General features: G+C 38.7%; 1 protein-coding gene across 7 annotated transcripts in view; it reads left to right on the forward strand.

Annotated features, from left to right (window-relative positions):
- PIBF1 (progesterone immunomodulatory binding factor 1) overlaps positions 1–13,013 on the forward strand; it is a 286,663-nt gene that overhangs the window by 162,243 nt on the left and 111,407 nt on the right. For all 7 annotated transcript variants that reach the window (XM_021065663.1, XM_021065658.1, XM_021065659.1 and 4 more), the window contains exon 14: positions 8,365–8,467. In XM_021065663.1, the coding sequence (XP_020921322.1) occupies positions 8,365–8,467 (103 nt within the window). The remainder of the gene's footprint in view (positions 1–8,364; positions 8,468–13,013) is intronic.

Below are 13,013 nucleotides of genomic sequence, written 5' to 3' on the forward strand. Positions count from 1 at the left end.
CAAGTAAGGCCAGGGATTGATTCTGTTTTCTCATGGATGCGGGTCAGATTGTTAACCATTAAGCCACAACAGAAACTCTGCCACTAAAGAACTTTAAAACCATTTTTTTTTTTTTTTTTTTTTGTCTTTTTAGGGCCGCACCCACAGCATGTGGAGGTTCCCAGGCTAGGGGCAGAATCAGAGCTGTATCTGCCAGCTGTACCACAGCCACAGCCACGATGGATCCAAGCCCCGCCTGGGACTTACACCATAGCTTACAGCAATGCTGGAACCTTAACCCATTAAACGAGGCCAGGGATCAAACCCTCAGCCTCATAGATACTAGTCGGGTTCGTTAACCACTGAGCCATGACAGGAACTCCTTTGAAACCATTTTTAATGGTTACTCAAAATTTCAATTTTGAGGCCTTATGTTTTTGCTATTAATATGGATAGCCACTAAAAATGTTCATTAGTTGCCTGTTTCTTCCCAAGGAATATTATGAAAATCAAAATGAGAAAATGGGTGCAAAGTTCAGTACACAGTGCCTAGCAGAGTTAGGTGTTCAATAAATGTTGGTTTGTCATCTCAATTAAAGTTTCTTGGAGTAAGTTAATTTAATGGTTGATTTTAGGGATAAAGCCAGTGTTCCAAAGAGATGTAATTTGCATTTTCATTTAAAACAATTTTATTTAAAAATTTTAATGGACCTCTTGAAGTAATTAGTAGAAACAATCCCTGGACATGCAGCTAGTTTTGAGACTCACTTTCTTTGGTATTACTCAGTTTCTTAAGGCATAAACTATAATGCCAATTTCCTATAAAGTAATGGCAAAATTTTTCAAAATTAGTTTGAAAAGTAATTCCCAGGAATGTATCTTAAACACATTATGATGTTAAATAAGGTTGCTCACATTTTGAATTTTCAGTAGAAATATGAACAATAACTAAATACTATGTTAAACTTTCTGGGATAAAGTTGTGAAAAGTTAAAAGGGCTTCTGCAGTTAAGGTAGATTAAAATAAAATAGGTTCCTCTTGACTTGACTAAACTTGAAAATCTGAAGTAATGTTTTTGTTTCGGTCGTGATTGTTTTGAAAATAGCAAACAAGATTTTCTGGTTACCTGTTTTGGTTATATTCTTTAACCTGTGATACTGAATGGGAAACACCCAGGCACTAACGTGTTCTTAGTGTGTGCTTCTGTATTTGTTTTGGCAGATCTGAATGTGGAGACTTTTATGAAGGTTTTTAAACCTTTTAAAGTAAAAGATTTACTGCATACTATTGACCTTTTGTTTTAGTTTCTGTCTAGTTTTATAAAGAGCTTTAAGTTGAAATGTCCACAGTAAACTAGGTTTTAAAGAAAGGAGAAATTAAAGCAGAGGAAGGTTTTATTTCCTCCAACAAACTTTTGTGCCCAATGAAATTTCATTTTCTTCTCCTTTATTCCCACATGTATGAGTTCTCATTTTTGTCCTTAGGGAAAGTTGTGCTTATTTCATTTGGGTTGGTTTTAGGAATAGTCCTTTAAAGTTACTGCTAATCTATTCCTGATCAACTATAGAAAAACTAGAGAAAGACCTAACTAGAAATATAGTCCTCAGTAACTGCTGAAAGAGCAGGAAGTGCAGGCACCGACCTGGTGCTTCTGAAGCTGAACTCAATCTGGCCCATGTGCCCTTTTTTTGAACCATTTTTCCATACCATTCTAATAGAGACAGAACTCTGACCTGCTAAAACTGAAGAAGGTCAAAAAGCCAAATGTTATTTCAGACCACATATCTAAATAGCTAGTAACTACATACATACACTTGTTTATTTGGCATTTTGGTAATACAAAAGGAACCATACCACTATTGGAGGTGGTTAGCCATGCTCACACTGCATGGGCTATGCTTTTCTGTGTGTGCGTGTGTGTGTGTGTGTGTGTGATCATCAGAAATACTGCCGTTGACAGACCCAAGAGAATATAACATTTATCTGGAGTCAAGAGGTGCTGAGAGAGCTTACCTTGGGAAGTAATTTTACAAGATGAAATTTTAATTTAAAATTTAAATACAGGAGTTCCTATTGTGCAGCAGAAACAAATCCAACTAGTAACCATGAGGTTATGGGTTCGATCCCTGGCCTCGCTCAGTGTGTTAAGGATCCGGCGTTGCCATGAGCTGTGGTGTAGGTTACGAACACGGCTCAGGTCCCGAATTGCTGTGGCTGTGGCATAGGCCAGCAGTTGTAGCTCTGATTCAACCCCTAGCATGAGAACCTCCATATGCCACAGATGCAGCCCTAACTAAAAAGCAAATAAAATAAAATAAAATTTAAATACAAAATATACTTTTGTGTTATTAGTTTCTTTTTTTTTTTTTTTCATTTCTATCGTGTTCTAACCCAAGAGACTGGACACTGTTCCCTGTGCTGTACAGTAGGACCCCATCACCCATCCATTCTAAATGTAATAGTTCGCCTCTACCAACCCCAGTACTTTTGTGTGTTATTAGTTTCTAATTGATGTCAAACTTAATCTCGTTAGAGGTAAAAATCACATGACAATTAATATAATTACAAAGAAGAATTGTCTGCTGTACCTATTTCAGTGTCCCAACACTAAAAAAGCAGTGGTTTCTTGAAGAGTGCAGTACTAAATAAATAAATAACCAAACTTTAGCAGGAGTCTTTTCCCTTGACTGTATCCATGGTTACTCATTATAAAGAACTATTATCAACACTTGTTTTCATCGTATGTGCATTGTAGTTAAGGAGATTAAACCTAACTATAGTTGAGCAGCTCTTCACTTGTCTTGCCTTGAATTTCAATTAAACTAAACTCCCTTCATTTCTTTTCACTTCTAATATCCCAGATTTCTAAACAGAATCCACCTATAGCACCAAATTACTCACAACAACAATATGCAGCATTTAACGATTTAGGAAATTGAAATATGGAAGAGGCAAATTGATATCTGTGACATTTGCCTCCTCCCCTTACTAACTTTATGTTCTTTTTTATTCCTAGATGCTGAGCATTAGGTGTCCTTTATTTTTTAATTTTTTTTTTAATTTTTTTTGTCTTTTGTCTTTTTAGGGCTGTACCACGCTCATGGAGATTCCCAGGCTAAAGGTCGAATTGGAGCTACAGCTGCTGGCCTACACCACAGCCACTGCAACGCCAGAACCGAACTGTATCTGCAACCTACACCACAGCTCACAACAACGCCATATCCTTAACCCACCGAGTGAGGCCAGGGATCAAACCCGCATAGGTGGGTTCATTAACCACTGAGCCACGATGGAACTCCAGGTGTATTTTAATATTGAGACTCTGCAACCTTAGAATACAATTTGTAGCCATTTGAGCAAATTTCTGGAATTTAAGCAAAATTCTCTTAAAGCAAAATCAATCAGGAGGAATTTATTAAGTGCCCACTCTCCTCAGCACATACCACAGAGGTAAGACCCCTGTCTTCATTTAAGTTGTATCTGTTGGGGTAGAAAAGATGAACATACATGAAAGACTACCAAGAAATATCCCAAACTAGATATTTTGGAGACTGTCCATTGTGGCTTTAGGTGGTTAAGGACACAGTATTGTCTCTGTGAGGATGCGGGTTCGATCCCTGGCCTTGCTCAGTGGCTTAAGGATCCTGTGTTGCCACAAGCTGTGGCATAGGTCACAAATGCAGCCTGGATCTGCTGTTCCTGTGGTTGTGGCGTAGGCCTGCAGCTGCAGCTCTGATTCAGCCCCTAGCCTGGGAACTTCCATATGCTGTGGGTGCAGCCCTAAAGAGAAAAAAAAAAAAAAAGAGAAAGAAATACAAAGGTAAGATCTATAATGCACAGTTTGGCTAAAGTATAAAGAAACAGGAGTTCATTTTTTTAATGATTTTCATTTTTTCCCATATATTTGATTTAGAGTGTTTTGTCAATTTCTACAGTACAGCAAAGTGACCCAGTCACACACACACACACATATACACACTATATATATATATTCATTCTTTTTCTTACATTATCTTTCATCATGTTCCATCACAAGCGACTGGATATACTTCCCTATGTTATACAGCAAGATCTTATTGCTTATCCATTCCAAATGCAGGATACTGGAGAAACTCTGTTTTAGGTGTCCTTAACTTTTTTTTTTTTTTTTTTTTTTTTTTTTTTAGGGCTGCACCTGTGACATATGGAGGTTCCCAGGCTGGGGGTCCAATCGGAGCTACAGCTGCCGGCCCTATGTCACAGCCAGAGCAGCGTGGGTTCTGAGCCTCATCTGTGACCTACACCACAGCTCACCGCAATGCCAGATCCTTATCCACTGAGCGAGGCCAGGATTCAAACCCACATCCCTATGGATCCTAGTCGGGTTTGTTAACCACTGAACCACTAAGGGAACTCTCTGAGTGTTCTATGTGCTTAAATATTTTGTTTTTTAAAGAAAAAGATTTAACAGTATTATTTTTTATTCTTGTTTATTGTATTCTTTCTTTTCTTCGAGAACATGGGTTTTAAGAGCAATTTGAGGACTATCATTTCTTTTTTTTTTTTTTCTTTTTTTTTTGGCTTTTTAGGGCCACCCTTGCAGCATGTGGAAGTTCCAAGCTAGGGGTCGAGTCGGAGCTTTAGCTGCTGGCCTACAGCACAGTCGTGCAGTCATGGCAACGCAGGATCCGAGCCATGTCTGTGACCTACACCATGCTCACGGTCATTCTGGATCCTTAACTCACTGCGTGAGGTCAGGGATTGAACCCATGTCCTCATGGATACTAGTTGGGTTCATTACTGCTGAACTACAAGGGAACCCCTCTCATTTCTGATAGAACTAGAAGATGTGTTCTGCTATGCTTACAACTGACTTAGAAGTGAATTTTTGAAACATAGTCATTGGTTCAGTTGGAGACCAGTTGTACCCCAGTGTCTTTTACTTTCTAACCAGTATGCATTGTAACTAACATCAGCATTCATAGTACTAGTTGCAATCGTTTCCATCAGCATCAGTTCCTAGAAAGTTTTTCTGAATAAAATAGGACTGTAAGCTAGTCATCAGAACACTGTAGAACACACTTATGAGCAATTTCAAGACATCCTAAATACCTTCCTTCTATTGACTTTTTTCTCACTCAATCTCCAACGAAAATCAAGGAAAATTTTAGTAGAAGGTAGCTGTGGTATTATGGCTGAAGCACCAGCATACTAAAAATTTCTTGAATACCGTGTCTTGGGTCATGTGATGTTTCATTTGATAAGTGGTATCACACAAAATCTGCATGAGAGCATTAAGCAGTTTCCAAACAAAACAAAAAACACACAAATCAAATGAGCTGTTTAATATATTAAACTTGATGTCGTCAAGTCATTTATCTACTTCAAAATGTTGGTAATGGGTGACTTTTGCATCTCATTTTCAAGCATCCCTTTTTCTTCCATTTTATCTCATCCGTAACTATTTCTGGCAAGGTATTCTTTGTCCCATACTAAGCATTACACAAATATGTGTAACATACAAACATTTATTGAGAAATTGCCATGTACGGAAAGACCCTAATGCTGAGTTCTGTGGGAGACAGAAAGATAAAAGAGATATTTTAACATATATAGCGGATGAGAAAAAGAATAAAAATATGAATTAAGATAATTCCAAAGGTTTTGTTTTGTTTTGTCTTTTGTCTTTTTAGGGCTGCACCCACGGCATATCAAGGTTCCCAGGCTAGGGGTTTAATCGGAGCTGTTGCTGCCAGCCTACGCCAGAGCCACAGCAATACCAGATCCGAGCCATATCTGTGACCTGCACCACAGCTCACGGCAATGCCAAATCCTTGACCTGCTGAGCAAGGCCAGGGATCAAACCCGCAACCTCATGGCTCCTAGTCAGATTTTTTCTGCTGTGCCATGACAGGAACTCCCAAAGGTTTTTTTTTTTAATAATGATTTTTACTTTTTCCGTTATCGCTGGTTTACAGTGTTCTGTCAATTTTCTACTGTATAGAAAGGTGACCCAGTCACACATACGTTTATACATTCTTTTTTCTCACATTATCAACCTCCATCATAAGTGAATAGATATAGTTCGCAGTGCTATAGAGCAGGATCTCATTGCGTATCCATTCCAAAGGCAATAGTTTGCATCTATTAACCCCAGGTCCCAGTCCATCCCACTCCCTCCCCTCCATCTTGTCAACCACAAATCTGTTCTCCATGTCCATGATTTGTGTGTGTGTGTGTGTGTGTGTGTTTTCTAGGGCCTGCACCCTCCGCATATGGAGGTTCCCAGGCTAGGAGTCTAATCAGAGGTGTAGCCGCAAGCCTATGCCAGAGCCACTGCAACTTGGGATCTGAGCTGCATCTGCGACCTACACCACAGCTCACAGCAACGCTGGATCCTTCACCCACTGAGCGAGGCTAGGGATCGAACCTGCAACCTCATGGTTCCTAGTTGGATTCGTTAACCACTGAGCCATGATGGGAACTCCTCCATGTCCATGATTTTTAAAGCTTTAAAATACTGATGTTTGGGGATGGACCTAGAAATTATCATGCTAAGTGAAGTCAGTCAGACAATGAGACACCAACATCAAATGCTCTCACTTACATGTGGAATCTAAAAAAAAAGCACACAGTGAACTTTGCAGAACAGATGCTGACCCACAGACTTTGAAAAACTTAGGGTTTCCAAATGAGACAGGCTGAGGGGTGGGATGCATTGAGGGTTTGGGATGGAAATGCTATAAATTTGGTTGTGGTGATTGTTATACAACTATAAATGTAATAAAATTCATTGAGTAATTTTTAAAAAAGACAAAAAGAGCATATTGGTGGGAGTTCCCGTTGTGGCTCGGTGTTTAATGAATCCAACTAGGAACCATGAGGTTGTGGGTTCGATCCCTAGCCTCGCTCAGTGGGTTAAGGGTTCAGCGTTGCTGTGAGCTGTGGTGTAGATCGCAAACGTGGCTCGGATCCTGCGTTGCTGTAGCTGTGGTGTAGGCCAGCAGCTACAGCTCCGATTGGACCCCTAGCTTGCGAACCTCCATATGCCATGGGTGTGGACCTAAAAAAAAAAACCCAGGATTGTGTTTTTTACATCTCCAACTTCAACTGATTATTAAGGCACAACCCTGTGCCAGTTCAAAGAACAGAAACTTAAGAGCTCCTGTTTTGGCTTAGTGGGTTAAGAACCCAGCTAGTATCCATGAGGATGCAGGTTTGATCCCTAGCCTTGCTCAGTGGATTAAAGATCTGGCTTTGCCACAAGCTGTGCTGTGGTATAGGTCACAGATGTGGCTCAGGATCCCGCATTTCTCTGGCTGTGGTTTAGGCCACTAGCTGCAGCTGCAGATGAGGTCCTAAAAAGGGGGGAAGAAAGGACAGGAACTTAGATATGATCATATACCTAAATAAGCTACCCGGAGTTCCCACTGTGGCTCAGCAGAAACGAATCCAACTAGTATCCATGAGGATGCGGGTTCGATCCCTGGCTTCTCTCAGTGGCTTGGGGATCCATAGTTGCCATGAGCTGCAGTATAGGTCACAGACACAGCTCGGGTCCTGTGTTGCTGTGGCTGTGCTGTAGGCCAGCAGCTACAGCTTCTATTCGACCCCTAGCCTGGGAACTTCCATATGCTGCTGGTGCGGCCCTTAAAAAAAAATAAATAAATTATGCCCCAGTGGTCAGGAGGAATGATATTATGATTTTATAGGTAATTTTTTTATTATTGTGTCTTAAAAGTGGAATTGAGACATTTTATATTTAATGTAATTTTAAATACTAAAGGTCACACTCAGTACAATAACTTGTGGTCATCTCGTGGTGATCCCTGTGATCTGTCAGTGATTTCTGTTAGTACCTAATCTGCCTTTACTGTTAGACATCTGTCTCCGTTTTTCATATATCATTTCCATCTGTTTTCAGTAGAAAATCTGTTCAGTTGTGTTTTGTATTATAAAAAGATGTTGTCTGAGATAAACACTGATGCTTTTCAAAGTGCAAGCTTATTATTGTTTGAACTAATTGCCTTATTTGTTTGTAAATGGGAAATTTTTATAAAAAAGGAGAAAAGCTGTAAATTGCTTTCTTGTGGTCTTTTTGAGCAAATATCGTAATGTAACTCTCCACTTTTATAGCAAGGGCTAGAAACTATTAATGTGGTAATCAATATATCACAATTACGTTTTGCAGATTTTTAATGTTACTTTCAAAATTATGGTTTGTTGGGATGTTGGTCTTCCACTGTTGACACCTGAAAATATTATTCCACTCCATATTTTTCCTGTTAATATTTAAGCATTAGTAGGAAATGGAAAGTCAATTTTGGAGCGTACAGACACATTTTGAATATTTGAGAGAGTGTTCCTCTTTTGTCAGCATTTCTTCTTTTATTCCATTCTCCTAGTGTCCACTTGGCAAGAAGAGTGCTTCAGTTAGAAAAACAAAACTCATTGGTTTTAAGAGACCTGGAACATCAAAAGAACCAAGTGACACAGCTTTCACAAGAGGTAAAGAACCTAAACAAAAAAAACACATATAAAGAATCACAGTATTCATTTCAATTTTTTGTTACTCCTTTGTGTATTTTCTGAGAAGTTTTAAAATAAGCCGTTTGCTAGAACAAAATGATTTTACAGTCTATGAAACTAACCTAATGTTAAAGCCTTATAAAGCAACTTAAAGTGTATGGCAAAATGAAGATCAAAAGAGAGATTAAATGCCCAGACTAAATATAAATGCAGACTAGACAGACAAAGCTTTGATTTCTGAGAATATCAACTGGCAAAACAAGTTTAGCAAATTTTGGTGGCATTATAAGTTTTTAACTAAAACCTCATTTTAGATAGATTTGCTTTTTAAAAACTTTTTTGTTTGATGAACAATCACTTAACTGTTAAACACATAACTTGGTATGTACACTTAAGCTCTCACATTCTTTAGCTTTTGATAGTTCCCAAATTGTGTTTATTTTTTAAAAATCAGATTCACAGTCCTTATTTTTCTTAGCATTACATTATATAATTTAAAATATATATATACATTTTATGTAGTATTTTCAATCTGCCTATTTAATCAATATCTAATTGCATTTTTCTATACTTCTGAAATTCAAGTAACAAAACAATTCAAACCAAAGATGTCACCTCCCTAACTTTCCTTTCATTTCCTTTTCAGCATAGCAACTTTCTACATTAATATTTTAGATCTTATAATAAAGGGATTTTTAAAGGCATATGTTAAGGAGTATTAATAGGAGTTCCCACTGTGGCTCAGCAGGTTAAGAACCCAACGAGTATCTATGAGGATGCAATCCCTAGACTCCCTCAGTGGGATAAGGATCTGGCACTCCTGTGGCTGTGGTGTAGGCCAGGGATTTGGCTCAGATCTTGTGTTCCTGTGGCTGTGGCGTAGGCCAGTGGCTATGGATCCAATTTTACTCCTAGCCCAGGAACTTCCATATCCCACAGGTGCAGCCTTAAAAAGACAGAAATATTTATAGGTACCATGTATTCTGTGTTTGTTTTCCTGTGGACTTGTTCACATTTGTCTGTCTAGTCCCCTCTATTTAGTATGCTTTTCATACTTGAACATTAGGAGGATCTTTATGCTCAAATTTCAAAAGACAAGAAATATTTCATATAACGGCAGTGACTCAAAAGTTAGTGCTCAGGGTGGAAGCAGTGTTGTGCTGGCCAATGGTAACAAGTGGCTCTCCCAGCAGGGGTGTGAGGGATGGCTCTAATTTGTAGAGTTTGCTTATGTCCTCAGCATAAACATTCCCACCATGATTAACTTCAGGCCTCGAACATAACATTACAGAACACAAGTAGAGAAAAGATGCTCAGTAGCACGCATGACGCTTCCACCACACACACACAGTAGACACGTAAACTGAAGAGCACAGATAGTAGTAAAACTAAACTTGTTGAATTCTTGAGTATTTGGGTTTTTTTCATAAAATTTGTTTTAGGAGTTCCCTGGTGGGTGGCACACTTGGGTTAAGCATCCGGCATTGTCACTGCTGTGCATGGGTTCCGTCCCTGACCCAAGAATTTTCACATACCGTGGATGCAGCCAAAAAATTTTTTTTAATTTTTTAAATAAAATTTGTTTTACTATAAATCTAAATGATTTTTAATAATAGTGATGTTTAACATCCAGCTCACAAAATTCCAAAAACTTTACCAGCCATCTCTTACAAACCTACAAGCTTCAGTACATCACTGGGTAGAACCATGGAAAGATATATAAATAAGTGAATTACCAAAGAAACAAACGAACCTCTGTTTGTTAATATATTACAAATCCCTCATGTTTGTTTTAGTCAGAATTACTTATCAAAAATATGTCTTTTTTTTTTTTTTTTTTTTTTTTTTGTCTTTTTGCCATTTCTTGGGCCACTCTAGCGGCATATGGAGGTTTCCAGGCTAGGGGTCTAATCAGAGCCACAGCAGCCAGCCTATGCCACAGCCACAGCAACGCCAGATCTAAGCTGCATCTGTGACCTACACCACAGCTCACGGCAACACCAGATCCTTAACCCACTGAGCAAGGCCAGGGATCGAACCCACAACCTTGTGGTTCCTAGTCGGATTCGTTAACCACTGAGCCATGCCGGGACTCCAAAAATATGTCTTAAAAATATTAAAATTCAGGAGTTCCCCATCATGACACAGTGGAAACGAATCCAAGTAGGAACCATGAGGTTGTAGGTTCGATCCCTGGCCTTGCTCAGTGGGTTAAGGATCCGGCGTTGCCGTGAGCTGTGGTGTAGGTCACAGACTTGGGTCAGATCTGGCATTGCTGGGGCTCTGGCATAGGCCAGCAGCTATAGCTCTGATTAGACTCCTAGCCTAGGAACCTCCATATGCCGTAGGAACGGTCCTAGAAAAGGCAAAAAGACAAAAAAAAAAAAGAAAGAAAAGAGAAAACCGTCTTCCTGAGCATTTAGTTAATTGAAATAGGAGTCTCTAAATGGGTACACACTCCTATATAAATTGTAAAGAAGAAACGGAAGAAATTAAATTAAGTATTCTTGAATTGAAGTATAATTAACTTTGTATGAATCCATTTTTTTTTTGGCTGTACCCATGGCATATGAAAGTTTCTGGGCCAGAGATGGAACTGGCACTCAGTTGTGGCCCATTCCATAGCTATGGCAATGCCAGATCCTTTGCCCCGCTGAGCCACAGGGAACTTCTAGCAATTTTTTAAAAAGCGTTGGCTTGTATTAGAAAAAGATGTAAATATTGAAATATCTGCGATATGAAATACTATGATATCTGGAACTTCCTTAAAATATTCTACAAGAAAGTAGTGGGGAGGCTCAGTAGATAAAACAAGAATCTCAAAATGTTGATAATATTTGAATCCCAGTGACAGGTACAAACAGATTCATAATTCAGTTCTGTACTTTTGTGTATGTTTGAAATTTTTTCTTAAGACCTATGGAGAATCAGTAACTCTATATTAAAAGGTTTATGCTAACTGTAAAACTTGAGATCGAAAAGTAAATATTATAATTTGAAAGACTCCATGAATTTTACTTTTTTATGCCCCCAAAAATTACATTGCTTAAATTGGAAAATAATTATATAAAGTAATTAGCTGAAAGATGATAGTATTAGGCTGTTTCTGTACCAATAGGCTATCCATGATAGAGGGTGAAAAATCGGAGAAGGAAAGTCTCTCAGGATCTGTATTCTTTTTTCTTTTTCAGGGCTGCACCGGCAACATGTGGAAGTTCCTAAGCTAGGGGTTGAGTCGAAGCTGCAGCTGCCTCCTTAACTGAGCAAGCCCAAAAATCAATCCCACGTCCTCATGGATACTAGTGGGGTTTGTTACCACTGATCCATGATGGGAACTCCAGAATCTGTATTCTTTGGGAGCAGGTTAAATATTTAAACCAACTTTGAGGGGTTTTTTTTGTTTGTTTGTTTTTAATAATGTTTATTTTTCATTATAGTTGGTTTATAGTGTTCTGTCAATTTCTACTATACAGCGAAGTGACCCAGTCTCACACACACACACGCACACACACATTCTTTTTCTCATGTTATCCTCCATCATGTTCCATCATAATGACTAGATATAGTTCCCTGTGCTATATATATAGTAGGATCTCATTGCTTATCCACTCCAAATGCAATAGTTTGCATCTATTAACCCCAGACTCCTAGTTCGTCCCACTCCCTCCCCCTCCCCTCGGCAACCACAAGTCTCTTCTTCAAGTCCATGAGTTTCTTTTCTGGGGAAAGGTTCATTTGTGCTGTATGTTAGATTACAGATATAAGTGATATCATATGGTATTTGTCCTTTCTTTCTGATTTACTTCACTTAGTATGAGTCTTTAGTTCCACCCATGTTGCTGCAAATGGCATTATTTTGTTCTTTTTGTGGCTGAGTAGTATTCCATTGTGTATATATACCACATATTCTTAATCCATTCATCTGTCGATGGACATTTAGGTTGTTTCCATGTCTTGGCTATTGTGAATAGTGCTGCAATGAACATGTGGGTGCATGTGTCTTTTTCAAGGAAGGTTTTGTCCGGATATATGCCCAAGAGTGGGATTGCTAGATCATATGGTAGTTCTATATTTAGTTTTCTGAGATACCTCCATACTTAATTTCCATAGTGGTTGTACCAATATACATTCCCACCAACAGTGTAGGAGGGTTTCTTTTTTCCACACCATCTCTAGCGTTCATTATTTGTAGACTTTTTCATGATGGCCATTTTGACAAGTGTTAGTACCTCATTGTAGTTTTGATTTACATTTCTCTAATAATTAGTGATTATGAGCATTTTTTCATGTGTCTATTGGCCATCTGTATATCTTTGGAGAAATATCTATTAAGTTTTTGCCCATTTTTCCACTGGGTTGTAAGATATATTCAAAGTTTAAAAGGAAAAAATTTGCAGCCTAGAATACTCAGCAAGAATATCATTTAAGGGAGTTCCCTTCATGGCTCAGTGGTTAACGAATCCGACTAGGAACGATGAGGTTACAGGTTACAGGTTCGGTCCCTGGCCTCGCTCAGTGGGTTAAG

The sequence above is a fragment of the Sus scrofa genome, chromosome 11, assembly GCF_000003025.6.
Source record: "Sus scrofa isolate TJ Tabasco breed Duroc chromosome 11, Sscrofa11.1, whole genome shotgun sequence".
In the NCBI taxonomy this organism is placed as follows: Eukaryota; Metazoa; Chordata; class Mammalia; order Artiodactyla; family Suidae; genus Sus; species Sus scrofa.